Source organism: Ictidomys tridecemlineatus, chromosome 5, assembly GCF_052094955.1.
Source record: "Ictidomys tridecemlineatus isolate mIctTri1 chromosome 5, mIctTri1.hap1, whole genome shotgun sequence".
NCBI lineage: Eukaryota > Metazoa > Chordata > Mammalia > Rodentia > Sciuridae > Ictidomys > Ictidomys tridecemlineatus.
In genome coordinates, this window is record NC_135481.1 from 81,792,795 (window position 1) to 81,809,365 (window position 16,571).

At 33.9% G+C, this 16,571-nt stretch overlaps 1 protein-coding gene across 5 annotated transcripts in view; it reads right to left on the reverse strand.

Annotated features, from left to right (window-relative positions):
- The window catches only part of Akap6 (A-kinase anchoring protein 6), a 499,805-nt gene that overhangs the window by 46,758 nt on the left and 436,476 nt on the right, over positions 1–16,571 (reverse strand). For all 5 annotated transcript variants that reach the window (XM_021724690.3, XM_040275774.2, XM_040275773.2 and 2 more), the window contains one exon: positions 4,054–4,269. In XM_021724690.3, coding sequence (XP_021580365.2) covers positions 4,054–4,269 — 216 coding nt within the window. The remainder of the gene's footprint in view (positions 1–4,053; positions 4,270–16,571) is intronic.

Consider the following 16,571-nt stretch of genomic DNA (forward strand, 5'->3'; position numbering starts at 1 on the left):
GATATTTTTCAATGACAATATTTTTATATTTGATTTTTCAGTTTTGAATCCTGAACTTTCCAAAGACATAGAACTGAAAATATAAACATATAAGGAAAACTTTCCTATGTACATATATGTATATATTTTTGTTTATATAAGTCAAATATGAGAGTTGGCCCTTCAACTAATAGCCATTGATTTTGAGGGCATTTGGGGATTACAATCTTTTTATCAATAAATTCTTTCTCATAAGAATAAGGCTTTCTGGACAATAATAGTAAAGCAACTTCTAGTCTTCTCTATTTCCTTCATCTAGCAACAGCTTGAACCTGTACTCAATTTGGAAAATCTTTAAAAGGAATGGCTATCCCCATCGTGATCATGACATTAAAACTTGCCAGTTCTCAGCAATTTAACTCTATCAGAACAAGCTCCAAGTAGAAACAATGGGGGAAATTCATGTACAAGTAGATGGTATTAACTCATATGATATAAGGGAAAGATAAACAATATACATTATGTCACTGCATTATTTGCCAGGCATATAGGTTGCTCCATAGACTGAGAATGTTAAGCCACCTCCTAGCAAAATACTCATGGGCGGTGCTGGAGTGGTGGCTCAGCAGTAGAGCATGTGCAAGGCCCTGGGTTTGATCCTCAGCACCACATAAAAATAAATAAATAAATAAAGGTATTGTGTTCAGCTACAACTAAAAAATAAATGTACTCATGGGGCATTTTACAATTAATGAATATCTTTGGTGAAGGAATGATTGAAAGAATTAAAGGCTTAGGTGGTAAGGTAAAGTGAAATCTCCATTTGATTTTTTAAAAAAAAAAGACAATGAGGTGAGCAGTTTAACCATTTGGAGTGCCTGCGCTTAATTTATTCTCTGATAGCCAGTATGTAGTTAATGCTATAACATCCCTTGAAGATGCTGGTAGGATTTCCCCTTCCTCTACTGTTTTCTCTTTGTTTTCCACTATACAAAGTCTAATCTGGGATAGAAAAGATCCATTCTTCATAGGACATATCAGGGCACATACAGGATTGCCTGGAGCCCTTAGTTTGGGCAATGATTTAGCAGATAAAACTACACATGATATACATATTTTTTCTACTGTAGAAGAAGCTACAAATTTTCATAAAAGGTTTCATGTTAACGCTAATACTTTACAGAAGCGTTTTAAAATAACTAAGGAACAAGCCAGGCATATAATAAAACAATGTCAAAATTGTGTGACCTTTTTACCACAAGTTAATCTTGGAGTCAATCCTAGAGGATTGATACCTAACCATATTTGGCAGATGGATGTCACACACTTGCCAGAATTTGGAAAATTAAAATATTTACATGTTACAGTTGATACTTCTTCCGGATTTTTCATGGGCTCCCTTCATGCCGGAGAAAAAACTAAAGATGTTATAGCTCATTGCTTACAAAATTTTGCCACTGTGGGTGTTCCTAAACAGTTAAAAACTGATAACGGTCCTGGTTATACGTCTAAATCTTTTAAACAATTTTGCTCATCATTTGGTATTACTCATATAACAGGAATCCCATACAATCCACAGGGACAAGGCATAGTTGAAAGAGCTCATCAAACTATTAAAACGTACCTATTAAAGCAAAAAGAGGGAATTGGAAAGGGGTATATATCCCCCAAAGATAAACTTAAAATAACCCTTTTTACTCTAAACTTTCTAAATTTGGATTCATCAGGACTTAGTGCTGCGGAAAGACATATGTATCCGAAAAATGTACATAAGCCTAAGGTACTTTGGAAAGATATTCTAACAGGACAATGGAAAGGTCCCGACCCAGTTATTGTCTGGAGTCGGGGTTCCGTTTGTGTGTTCCCACAGGGAGAACAGCAGCCGATTTGGATTCCAGAGAGGTTAACCAAAACAATTTCTACAGAAAAAGAAGATGATTTGACTGAAATCCATAACAGCTGATATCCAGAGCTCCAGCTTGGCTATTCTTACATCTGCGACAGTGATTAATCACGGTGCTTTTTTTTCAATATCTATTTTATTATTGCATTTTTCCCACATCGTAAAGTTCTATTTTATTTTTTGAGCTCATACAAACCTAGGTTAATATTTTTCTGATCAGTTTTGTTTTTTGACTATGTTTTATTTTTTGACTGTGGAGTTTTTAAACATTGCAATGGAGATTTTACCTAGGTAAAGCTACAAGGCCGTTATTATTGTCTTATATGTTGTATGTTATGTGTGCCCTGTTTTGTGTTGCATGTCAGTATGTGTATATTTTTATATGAGGAGCGCTCATGAAAAAATGGATCCGAATTTTTTTTTATTCACGTGATTTAAGTGGTTTAATTTAAATTAGTTAAACAGCTGTTAATGATTGCTTTCAAAGGTGATTAACAGATCTGTTTGCTTACTATTGTTTTTAAAGGTGATTAACAGATCTGTTTGTTTACTTTCACTTTTCCTTTTCATCATATTTAATAATTCTGTTCAGGATAATGTCTCTTTAACATCATTGCCAGAATTCCCATCTCCATCCCAGTGCCGGTGAAGACAAAGAAAACCAAACTACAGCTTCTATGATAGCTACCACAGTAAACTGTATAAACTGATGCATCAATGAATATAACTCAACAAGTAATGCTCAATCAAGGACTTGATTTACTTTGGGAGGAAATGGACATATTGATAGACTCCTCCGATTTGAACTGCCTGCAGAACTTGCCTGGACTATATATCAGTTGCATGCATTGTGAACTATCGTCTGGTGCAGCGAATTGTGGTACTGCTGGCATATTTTTGCTGATGGTGTCACCAGTGATGCAATTTCCTTGCCAGCGCACCCCATGTTAATTGTGGTAATGCTGACATCTTTGCTGATGGTGTCACCAGTGATGCAATTTTTCCAAAGGAGCCGTCAATTGGCTTGGTGTCGTGGCATTTCTGTATCTTCCTCCCTTCTACTAGTGATGGTCTAAAATTTGGGGGCCAACAGAGGTGAGGCAAGAACCTCACCCCCCCACTGGCACCAAGGTTAAATTTGGGGGCCAACAGAGGTGAGGCAAGAACCTCACCCCCCCACTGGTGCTTAGGCCTATCCACAAGCATGGCTGAATGTTGGACCGGTAGTCAGCGACGGGTTGATCTGATTGCAGTGGATTCAACCTAAGACAGGGGACTGACGCCTAGAGGTCAGTTCATCCGATGACGGGTAAGAACCATATGTTGAATTGGACAACCTACCAGGCACGGTCCTAAGCCGCATTGCTTGTTGTTTAATTAATCAGAAGGGGGGAGATGCTGAGGGCCATTACCAAGTAGGAATGACGCATCGAAATTTCCTTGCCAAGCGTACCCCATGCTGCTTAGAGGACATTTGATGGAACATTGCATGCATGCTTTAATAAGGTGACCTTGCTCAAGGACCAAGGCGGATCTGGGTTTAGAGCTGATCAGGTTTGAGGAAGTAACCGGCTCCTTGAGTTTAAGGCGTTGCCAGTTTAAGATAATGGGTTTTAGGGAAGTTGGCGGTTGAAGATTATTGCTGGGATTAGGGTGTTCCTGCTGCTTGTTCCCCCTGCTGCTTGTTCCCGTTGAGTTCTCGTGAGATTAAAATGGGATTTGGAGATAGCCTCGTGGAGTAGGTGGTTTGTGCGGGAGACAGCAGAACGCGTTTGCCCCTGGACCTGTGTGGAGGTGGTGTGAGAGCTGGAATAAAGAATTGCTGTTTGAACCTACAAAGCTGTGAGTGCCTCGTGATTCTGGTGCCAAGCCGAGACATTGGCCTTGGCAATTATAAATTAAAATAAAGGGGGAAAAGGGCAATGAGATACCCTAAAAGGCATCTCAGTAAGACAAGTAACTCTTGTGTTATGACAAATGGAGTTTCACTAGTGGGTAGTGACACCTTTAGTTAGCAAAATCACTTGTAAGACAAATACATTTTCCAAGCTCTGGAAAAATTATTTTTTGTCTGAAACAAAAACAAAACAAGGGACAATTACACACACACACCAAAAAAAAAAAAAAAAAAGAAAGAAAGAAAAGAAAAGAAAAAAGAAAAATTCACTCACAGATTCTTTTCCCATCTTCTTTTGTAGTCGAGTTTGCCACTGGACGGCTTGCATAACAATGGCTTCCCATCTTCTTTCAAGATTTACAATGATCAGCTGCATGGGCTGGTGGTCTGCGTTCAAATTGCAGGTCTCACGGTCATCCAGTAGATGCTGGCATAATCGAAGAATGGAGGCCACTCCTCGACGTCTTTGCTTTATTTCACGACAGAGGGACTGCAACACAGAATTGTTACAATCTATGAACTGAATGGTTATAGGGCGGAGTTCCCTAAAACATGAAACATTCCCTTCCACCATTATTTTGAATTGTAATTATATGCTAGTTACAAACAACAGGACAAGAAGAAGGGCCCTGAGGTATCTATAGATAGCTAAGTAATGCTAGAGAAATTAGCTTCATTCCTTTTTCACTTATTTCTTCCCTTTTTCACTTATTTCTTCCTTTAAAATGTAGGTTCCCACCTTGAAACCTAGGTAGTTAACAATTTCTAATCTAATGAAATAAATCATTTAGGGCATATGAATGCTAAACAGATTGACATGCTTTTTCAAGGTCAAAGAAACACAAAAAAATTGAAATATACTCCAAAATAAAATGGAATTTTTCCAAATTTATTTCTAGATTCTTTGAAAAGAACAAGTTCAGTTTTTTACTGAGAATGAATTGAATAAGGTTGCAAAGAATTTTTATATATAAAAGCTATTATCTGAAAAAAAAGATAAGCAGTATTTCTCTTCCAAAGCTTGATTAACAAAGCAATAATGTTCTGAAAACAGAAATTAAGATACTGGATTATTACTGCACTATTTGTTGGTTGCTGTGTTTCTTTTAATAGACATCACACTATTTAAGAAGGATATGCATGCATCAAAATAGCATTTTGCCCCCAGAAGCATTTGTATTACTGCAGTGACCCTAAGCTGAACAATTCAAGCAAAATAGTGGGTACACATGTCTAAAAATATTATATCCTTTCTTTGCCTACGGATAGTGTGTAAGTGATATTCTAATTCAAAGCCTTCAGGAGAAATGATGATTATATCCACAAACATCACTGAATTACTAATCTCCCTCTACTGCCACAATTGGACTGTTCTAACAGTTAACAGATTGCTTATTAATCAACAAGGGTAAACAAGACAATGCAATTTCATTTAGTGTGAGAGTTTTAATGCCTGAAAGTATTTGTGCTTAAAATGTTAATCTAGATAAGGCTTCATTAGAAGAAGTCTTAAAATGATTAAGTGCAGTTCATTGAAATGTGCATGGAGTAGGGGTAGTAGATCAGCAGGTGGACATTTCATACAGATGTTCCACTTATTGATATAATGCATGCTATAGCCATTTAAATGACCGTAACTCAGTAATAGCTGGAATTCTATTATTTCTATAATGAGAGAACCCTGTACCTTTAATATTTCTGAATTTTAAATAAGGTGAATGACAAATTCCCAAACCTCTATTTATGGCAAAATATGACTAGGAATTTTATTATTCAATTTATACCAGTGCAGCAGTTTCAGTTTTGTTTCCTGGGCTTACCCTTATTTATTTTCCTAGGGTTCATTACTATTTTCCTATATAGCTCCTGATACAACAACCAGGTCTGACAAATTTCTTTACTGATACTATTCATTAGTTCACTGCTGATTGAGGGGAACTCCTAGATATTCAAGGATAAAACTTGAGAGCCCTTTAAAGCAACAAGAATTGTTTCCATCTCCTCCTCCAATTCTGCCAGCTGTCCTTTCTTGATCCACATGCATATTCTCTCTCTCTCTTTCACACACACACACACACACACACACACACACACACACACACACACACATCCCTACACATCCTATACACTCTTACTCAACAACAACTGTTGAGCAGTCCAAACTACAAAGTCCACTGAATACTTGTCAATTTTTGGCCCAATACTGAATGGTTCAACATAATATCATCACCAATTGAAATTGGTTCAAATGCTTCCTAAGGAAATGCACACTAAGAATTCTATTTTGGGGGGGCTAGGATTGTGGCTCAGCGGTAGAGCGCTGGTCTAGCACGTGTGAGGCCCTGGGTTCAATTCTCAGCACCACATAAAATAAATAAATAAAATAAAGGTATTGTGTCAAGTACTTCTAAAAAACAAATGTTTTTAAAAAAGGAATTTTGTTTTTTGTTTTGTGGCTAATTTATTAAAAGAAAGAGCTACAAAAACCAAAAGATGATTTGTGTCATAGTCCTAGATTTTTAAAACCACTGTTTGAAGTTACACTAGAATAGTAATTACATTTCTCAAGTAAACAAAAAGTCCCCAAGTTCTTAGTCTAAGGAAAATTTGCAATTAATGGCACTAAAGGTATGTATGGATGACTCCATAATAAGTAAGGCACAGTCCATACAAGATAGTATCTGCAAAATGCCCTTATGGGGTTCATTCACCCTCACAGGTATTTTCAAAGTTCTAAAACAGGACTCCTGAGGTTGGTATGGGAAATTTTTATAAATATCATTGGCCATATTTTTTGTAAGTGTCTATAATATATCTAATATCTAAATATCCAGAAAAGCTTCACCCCCTTATCTTAATGCACATGAATTAAGATGAAATGGTGGTTTAAAAATGTAAAAGCAGTTACTATTGATATTCACTACCTGGTTTTTCAACCTTCACAATTCTACATTTTTCTTACTTTAAATATCTAAAGGGCTTAGTCTACATTCTGGATTAATAATTTATTCTATATGTACACTCTTCAAAAGGAGAGGAAAATTGAGAATTTTACATGGCAAACATTTCAGTACTTTTTTAAAATAGGAGATATATCTGGTAAAATAACATTCTTCTACATAAATGTGTTTCCATGACAACATTAAAATATACATATTTATTTATAATCACAAACACATACTAAATAAAATCAGTGGATCTGCTGGCAACATTTCTCAGAATCAGTAGTTTACATTATTTCCATGATAAACTATGCACAGAGAAATGATAAATATAACTACATAGGAATAAATGATTATTATGACTATTTTTGTCTTACATTTCAGAGAACTGTACTTTTAAATAGAAACCCAAGCCAGGCAATCTAAGTAAGGCACAGAAATATGACAAACTTATCCTTACCTCTCTCTTCTCTGCTACACTGACCTCCTCAAATATGTACTGTACCTTCAATGCTAGGTACTCATTCAGGAATGAAGGTTTCAAAAATGAACAAGCTACTGCTGCTCCTTTCCTCAAGGAGCTGAAAGTCTACTGGAAGTGAACTACACAGATAAGTATAACCATAGAAATGAGTATAAAACAAAGAGGGAAGGAAGTCTGTGCAGGTTAATATTGGAGAAACTAATGAAATCTTCAAGGAAATGGTGGAAACCAGGAAATCCAAGATAAAAGATGGGTGATAGTAGTTACAGGGATAGAAGACCTAGAGACATGTGAATGTGGCAAACAAGTCTGAACTAGTACCTTTGGGTGTTTAATAGTTGGGGAAAATGAGAACGAAATGGATGAAAAGGGAGTTATAGCATAGAGAAGTTTGGAATGCCTTCCATTATTGCTAATTTTGAAGCATTTTCCTTAATATCTAATGAGGTCATGGCTGGTTCCTGTGCATGGTCATATTGCCCTCCTGGAGAAGTATAAGACAAGAAGAGGTACAGGAAATTCAAAAGAAAGAGAAGCATAACTAATATCAATATGTCAAAGAAAAGTATTCCAAATGCTTTAATATTTAGTTGTCATTTGGTAATTTTTTGGCAATTTCTTCCTGCAAGGCTACCTTTGTTAGTATAGAGGATTATCTCAGAAACCCAATTGTTAGAGTGCAGTTTGATGTGCCACTTTTAAATTTCTTTTCTTTTTTTAAAATATTTTTTTAGTTGTAGATGGACACAATATATATATATTATTTACATATATATGTAAATAATATATATACATTATACATATATATATATATAATTTTTTAATGTGGTGCTGAGGATCAAACCTAGTGCCTATCACATGCCAGACGACTACACCACCACTGAGCCACAACCCCAGCCCCCCCACACTTTTAAATTTCTAATGACCAATTATATTTACTTATGTTTCTACTCATTTTCATCATGTTTCCAAAAAGGCAGATTTGCTATAAAAAGGAGTAGCATTAAAAAAAAAATAAAAATTCTTATGTTTGTTTTTCCTTTACAAAGAACAGATTTACAACACTCTAAATATTTTTCTCCCCTTGGGGAGGGATCATATTATGAAAGAGTTGCTAACAGGGAAAAGATTTTCATTTTACATCTATAGGCTGTCAATTTGGTTTCTAATTCACCAATGGCAATTTACAAGGGTTTTGTTTTGGTTTACCTCCTGACATCCCTGGTCAACTTTCCAAATGTTGAAATCATTCATATACTGAACCAAATAGACAAAATCATTCCTGGCACTGGCTTCAGTATGATGTCATTGAAGGTAAGACTTTCAATGCTGCTACTTTATTCTTCACAATATCTCAAATGTATGGAAAGCTAATGTTTTACATAGAAATATTACATTTACTTGTATGTACACGTACTTGATATTGAACAAATGCCATCTACTTCATATGATGATGTAAATAAACTTACAATAAAAATAATTACTATAAGTAGATCAAGAACTGTTAAAATATTACACATACATAAGTAAAATGTGAGAACCAAATAGAGGAAAGAGAGATTAAGAGAAAAACAATGTTTTAAAAACACCAAAACTTGGGCGGGGGTTGTGGTTCAGTGGTACAACAATTACCTTGTACTTGTGAGGTACTAAGTACAATCCTCAGTACCTCAGTACTAAGTACAGTACCTCAGTACACACAAAAATAAATAAATAAAAATACTGTGTCCATCTACAACTGAAAATATTTTTTAAAACATCAAAACTCAATATATGTTAAAAACATAAATTCTAAGAAATTTGTCTCCAATATCATAATTTTATTCAACATTAATTTAATATTATTAGGTAGGTCAATATAAACAAAGTAATAGAACTTCAGATAATCTGAAAATTGAAACAGAAATTATGAAGCAATTCCATTTATAAAGGCAAATATTACTTCTAGATTGATCACTTGTTTACCAATACCTATTTTTAAAATTCATTCTTTCTAGATATACATGGCAATAGAGTGTGTTTTGACATATTACACATACATAGAATAAGTATGACTTGTTCCAATTAGGATGATTTTGGTTGTATATGATGTGGAATTACTTTGGTCATGTGTTAATATATAAGGCTAGGAAAGATATGTCCAGTTCATTCTACTGTCTTTTCTATTCCCATCCTCCCTCCCTTCCCTTCATTCCCCTTTTTTTATGATATGAGCAGTTGCTTTCTCTTTGTCTGCTACCTGTAGCCAGATTTTCTAGAGCAGAGGTCCTCAGAGTTTTATTCCCAGGTCCCAGGGGTATTAGCATCACCCAGGAATTGTTAGAACTGCAAATTCTCTGGGGCCCCATACCATATCTTCTGAATCAGGAACTTTGGGATGAGGCCCAATGAGGTACAGTTTAACAAGTACTACATGTGATTTCACTGCATGCCAAAATTTGAGAAGACAAGTCTACAGGGAATAGAGAAATTAGTTTTCAGATAAAAGCATCTTGTCAAGTAGATTTTTTACAAGTATAAACAGAAGGTATAAATTCTGATTCTAAAATCAAACTGATAGCCAAGAGTCGAAGGACAATGATAATTAGTGATCACTCTTTTTCTTATTGTCATCAAATGACCAAAATATAAATAAATGAATGAATCAGTGCAATAGTTTGGATCTTGAATGTTTCCCCAGAGACCCATGCTTGGTTTTTCCCCAGGGTGATACTTCTGGGAGGTGGTGGGGCCTTTAGGAAGTGGGCCTAGTGGGAGGTCTTTAGGTCATTTGGGGAATGCCCCTGAAGGGAATTGTGGGACTTTTCCTAGTTGTCTCTTTGCTTCCTGTATAGAAGGTTTGTGGTTTCGCTCCACCACTCACAAGCACCCTGGTGTGCTGCCTCCTTACAGGTCCAAAATAATGGGCCAACCTGTCATGGACTAGAAATTCCAAAACTGAGCCAAAACAAACCTTCTCTCTTAAGTTGGTTATCTCATGTATATAACTTGTTATGTCAAAAAGCTAACTAATATAATCAGTGAATAGATCTTTTCATCCAACCTTATCTTTATGTTATTAATATTTTCTTGATGATATCCAAAAATTTCAGTGAAATTATAATTGAACCTGTGTTAAATTGTTTGCAACCAATATTTGGAGCTTCTACTCCTATTTTTACCAAATGTCATTTACTAGTTAATGCCTCTAATAATACGACATTGTGCTAAATTAAATAGAAGCCCTGCTAACAGAACGTTTACACAATAAAACAGAATGAAGAAGATTCCTAGGAAGGTAAAAGAGATCAGGTGCATATAATGTTGATAACTGCAGTCATGGTCCAATAAGAATATAGAACAAGTGGGGAAAATGAGAGGCTATACTGGTACCCTATGCAATTTCAGAAGATGCTTTTGACTGGTTGATTCCAGATCATTATTTGGGGGGGCAAGGTTAACAATAGTCATATGCAGGATATTTCTTATAGCAATAAGTATTTTTTGCGTATCAATTATTTGCCATACATTGTACTTTTCATTACAGGATTAACATTAGTGGATGAGAGGTATATAATAAGAAGTATTACCTGTTCTTAAGATCTTATAATCTGACTGGAAAGAGAAGATGCTGATTCCTTAGCGTGAGATAAATAAACGTAAAGCAAAGGTTATTGATAAAACAACTCATCAGGTTGAAATAGGTTTAAAATAAGGTAAGGGAGGGGAAAATTATTTGTGAATAGTATGATCATAATCCAAGTTTAAGGTGCAATTGATATATATGCTATATTATGGCAATTTACTTAGAGAATAAGAAAGTCCATTACTAGCTGCAGTATATAGATTAGGATTCACAGAATTAAAACTAGACTTGGAAGGTGCTGAAGATTGGAAAGGAGGAGGGAAGCAAATATAGGCATTACAGATTAGAGTATGCACAGAAGAAAAGGTCAAGAAATCATAATTTTTGTAACATTTTAACATGGAAGTTCAAGTGGGTATGATGATAATCATTGTTAAATCATTCATTCATTCATCTAAATGTACTTATTGAGTGCCTCCTACATCCGAGGCACTGTTCTCAGTGATAGGAATACAGCAGTGTGCAAGGTACACAAGATTTCTTATTCATAAAACTTACATTTTCATGTATGCAGGTGAGAGAAGCTAGAAATAAAACATAAATAAATATTCTAAAATATCAGATAGTGTCAAGAGCTATAAAATAAATTGGGTGATACAATAGAAGTAGATGGGAAGTTACTTTAGATTGGGTCTTCAATAAAGCTTCTCTGAAGAGGTAACATACAATAACAAGTTCAGATGGAGAAACAAAATGTAACCTACTGTTCTGATGCTGCAATAGTTTAGATAAAATAATGTTTATAAAGTAAAAGCTAATATATTTCATTAAAGTCTTATTTTAAAATTAAATATAGAGTGTTATGATTAAAATTTAATGCTTATCAATAAAATAAATTAAGTTTAAAAATTATTAGTGCAATTAAGTCAAGAAACAATAGTCTTTATTAAAAAATGGTGCTGGGACAACTGGATATCCACATGTAAAGGAATGAATTGGACCCCGACTTTGTACCACATGTAAAACTAATTCAAGATGAATCATATACCAAAATGTGAGAGCTAGAACTTATAAAAATTAGAAGAAAACAGAGGAGTAGGTGTTCATTACCTTGAGTTAGTCAATGTTTTCCCAGAATGACAGGAAAAGTAGAAATGACTTTTGACTTCTTAGATAAAATACCAAAGTACAAGCAATTTTTGGACTTCTTAAAACTTCTACATTTCAAATGATTCCATCAAAAAAGTGAAAGGACAACTCACAAAATGGAAAGAGATTTTTCAACATTACATACCTGATTAAAGATTTATATCCAAAATATATTTAAAAATTCTTACAATAAAAGTAGTCTTTTAAATGGCCAAAGTATTTGAGTAGACATTTCTTTAAATACATAAAATGGCCAATAAACACATGAAAAGATACTCAACATCATTAGTCATCAGTAAAATGCAAATATAAAATAACTTGATAGTACTATGTTTCTACTAAGTTGTCAAAAATAAAAAAAATACAAAAATAATAAGTGTTGATCATACTAGAGAATTTGGAACGCATATACATTGCAGATGGAATTGTAAAATGGTGCAGCTACTTTAGAAAACAGTATGACATTTTGTCCAAAATTTGAACATAGACTTACTCTATGATCCAGCAACTTTACTCCTAGGTAAGTATTCATGAGAACTGAAAACACTTGATCACATAAAAGTCTGTACAAAAATATTTATAATAGCATTATTCATAATAGCTCAAAAGTATAAACAATCCAAACATCCATCAATCAATGGGTGAATAAACAAAACATAGCATACTCATATAACAAAATATTATTTGACAATAAAAAGGCATGAAATATCAATACATACTACAACATGGATAGACCTTGCGAACACTATGCTAAGTGAAAAAAGCTACACACAAAAGGTCATATATTACCTGTCTTTATTTATATGAAATGTCCAAAACAGGATAATGGATAGAAACAAAGTAGAACAGTGGTTACCAAGGGCTTCAGTAAGGGTAAAATAGGGAGTAACTGTTAATATGTAAAGAGTTTCTTGTAGAGGTGGTGAAAATGTTTTGAAATCAGATTCTGTAGTATGTGAATCATACTTCAACAAAATTGTTAATTTGAAAAAAATTCTATTTCTTCATCAATCATGTAACTGATTTTATAATCAGAAAACTTATTATTCTCCTAGGGTATTATGCATGCTTGTGTTACTAGTGATACCAGTCATCATGGTTCTGACACCATGGTTAGTGCAAGGATGAATAGACTTACAAATATAAACTTATAGCTTTTCTCCCGCTTTTTCAGCTTCTCTTCCAGACCCAGTCTTCTTTGTGAACTTTTGTATTTGTTTTATGTTATTTGTAGAAGTAGAACAGCTATATTAAAATTGCACTTCATTATTATATAGTAGAATATCTACTTTTCATGTTATTCTAGGAAAATGCTGTCTAACTCAAAGTAATGAACACTTCTCTGTTTTCTTCTAAGATTTTTATAGTTCTAGCTCTCACATTTTGGTCTATGATTCATCTTGAGTTAGTTTTACAGGTGGCACAAAGTTAGGGTCCAATTCATTCCTTTATATCTGGATATCCAGTTGTCCCAGCATCATTTCTTGTAAAGACTATTCTTTCCTGACTTGATTATACCAAGTAATGATTATAAAATCCATTGGGATAGAATCATTACTACAAACCTACATATCTTAGTCAAATGGTCAGACATTCTTCTATATGACAATAATGTATTGCAATTTTTAATATAGCTGTCCTACTTCTAGAAATATCATGAAACATACACAGAAAAAATACACAAAGAAGACTGGGTCTGGAAGAGTAGTTGAAACAAATGTGAAAAATGAAGAATGTTAATTAAATAAAATTATTTCAGTGAAGAATTTCATACATAATCATTTACATGTTATAAAACTGTACTCTATTGCATTATTGGTGTCAGTACAAAAATGGGAGATCTGACATATTGGATGTACTTCATGTACTTTACCAAAGATCATTCCAAATTGATTACACCTATCTGAACCAATAGAAGACAAAAAAAAAAAATGCTATCTTCAACTATTTCATCAAGGCTTGCTTGAAAGCAAAAGCCAACAACCATTGAAATTTATCAATTTCTATAGTACTTTTCTTTTTTTTTTTTTTAAAGAGAGAGTGAGAGAGGAGAGAGAGAGAGAGAGAGAGAATTTTTAATATTTATTTTTTAGTTCTCGGCGGACACAACATCTTTGTTGGTATGTGGTGCTGAGGATCGAACCCGGGCCGCACGCATGCCAGGCGAGCGCGCTATCGCTTGAGCCACATCCCCAGCCCCTATAGTACTTTTCTTAATAGAATTTTCCTAGTTATTTTCACTAAGCCCCGATATTAATGATTAACATTTTTTGTATATGTGTGCCATGAATTTTTAGGTACTTGTATGTATTTACTCATTTAATCTCCACAACAACACATGCACACACATATGCTCACATGCACACACACATACATACACACACACACACACACATATATAGAAAGGGAACAAAGGGATTATGATTTAGTTTACAAATGAGGAAATGACGACGAGGGAAAGTTGAATAACTGATCAGAAGTAAAGCAACTAATACAGTAAGGCAGGATTTTTAACACAGGAAGCCCAAATTCAAATCTGATTCATAAAAACTGATACAGTTTTCTTTTCATAAGAAATATGAAGAACTTGTAAGATGTCTACATTTTCAGACTAACTGGATCCTGACTTCAACTATATGTGGATACAGTCATAAAGTTATTGTTCCTAAGAAAGCCAAAAACCTCTTCTTGTAAACCTTTCAGAAATCCAATCTTCTAAAGGGCACTCTAGGTCTTCAAATACATAAGAATTAGTAATACACACAATACTTAAATCCAGGGTGGCTACGAAAGCATGGATGAAAAAAAAATATAAATCATTAATTAAATAAGCATGTATGGTATACCTATTATAATGGGTACAATTCAAAGTGCTTAAGATACATCAGTGTTCAAAACAGGCAAAAATCTTTCAAGGGCCTAATATTCTAATAGATAGAGGAAGTATTACCGCTTGAGAAAGGTATAAATTATAGGAATAATAAAGGAGAGATTGAACAAAGGTAGAAAGTGTTCATTAGGCAAATGATTAACATTTCTAGCAATGGGTCAGCAGCTCTTTTGGTCCTGAGAACACCATTCTCAAGTAAATTATGTGCTTAACTATATGTAGTGTATAAAGTGTTGAAATAAGAATTTCCACCCTAGAATTGTGAAGAAGTAATTATTCAAAACAGACAAAAAACTCATATTTCAAATTAAGTATGAATGATGACTTGTATATATATATATTTTAAATATGGCAAATGACATTTGGGTATTTTAACTGATTCCAACCTTGAAAAACAATGTCAGCCAATACAGAGATACAGTTCAGTTGCAAACTCTGGGACTTAATCTATATTGAAGCTAAATATTCTATAAGCATGCAGTGAAGTGCAAAAAATAGCAATTGAAAAATGACATGATTAAATGGCACGACATGCAATCATTTGCTCTCAATTATATCAATGTATCTTCTTCATTTCTAGGAGTCAGGCAGAAATATTGTTTTTTAAATGCCTCTATTAAATTGTTCACCAATAATAAAATAGATGAGAGTCCTAATAAGCTCATTTACATAACATATATCATACAGTACAAAACTATTCTCTCCAAACAGTTTTGCTCATAGATTTGTCTCCTGGTTGTCATGAGTCTTTGCTACATTAGCAGATTTTAAAAGCATAATACTGCCTTCAGGACTATTTGTAGAAAAATGTTTATGAAACTTTTCTAGTTAACCCTTGGCAGGATCCTTATTGCTAATTATGGAAAAAGTATTGATATAATATCTTGGCTGTCACATTCTATTATGGTGATGGTAGAAGCAGAATCTAGGTCTGACATTTTGGAAATATCATCTAATTGCAAGTCAGAAACAGAGAATGACAGTTTTAAGTAGATTATAACTTCTTTCAAAATAGCAAACTGGTTTGCTTAATATAAAAGCTAGATTTTAAAAATAGTATTAAAGTTTCCTGAATTGGTTCACCAAGCACATCTCTATCAGCTCATTGGAAAAGAGCTGAGTTGTGTGTCAAAACAGTTTGAAACTGTACATGACAGTATAAGTCCAGATTCAAGCACTGAATTATTTCTTATAACCATTTAGAATCAAAATATTTTCAGTGAATATTTTTATTTTTAAGAAAAATCACTTACCCTCTGTTCATTCACCTTGTCAGCAGAAAAGAAAAGGTCAAATACAGTGCAGTCACCTTCCAGAACTCTGAAAAAACAGCCCTTTGACCTAGAAAAATATTCTACTTCTTCTTGCAATCTAGCATACTCACTAATCAATCTGAATCACTAAAGGTCACCAAGAATATTAATTAATACTGTAAATTCTTGGAGCCCCTTCAATAAGTGATGTCATCCAGGGAAAGATAATTATTATTTTATAAATATTCATGTTTATGTTTAATAGCATGTATTTTCATCTGATAGAAAAATATGTAGTAAATTTTCATATGGTGTGACACTACATCATGTATAACCGTAGAAATGTAAAATTGTGTACAATGAATCAAAATGCATTCTGCTGTCATATATGCTTAATTAAAACTATGTATTTAGTAATTTACTATAAACATATATGTATATAGTAAATTTTACTTATAAGGGAGTATTTCTACAACTTTTAGCTTTTTTTTTTAGCTGTAGGATAATAT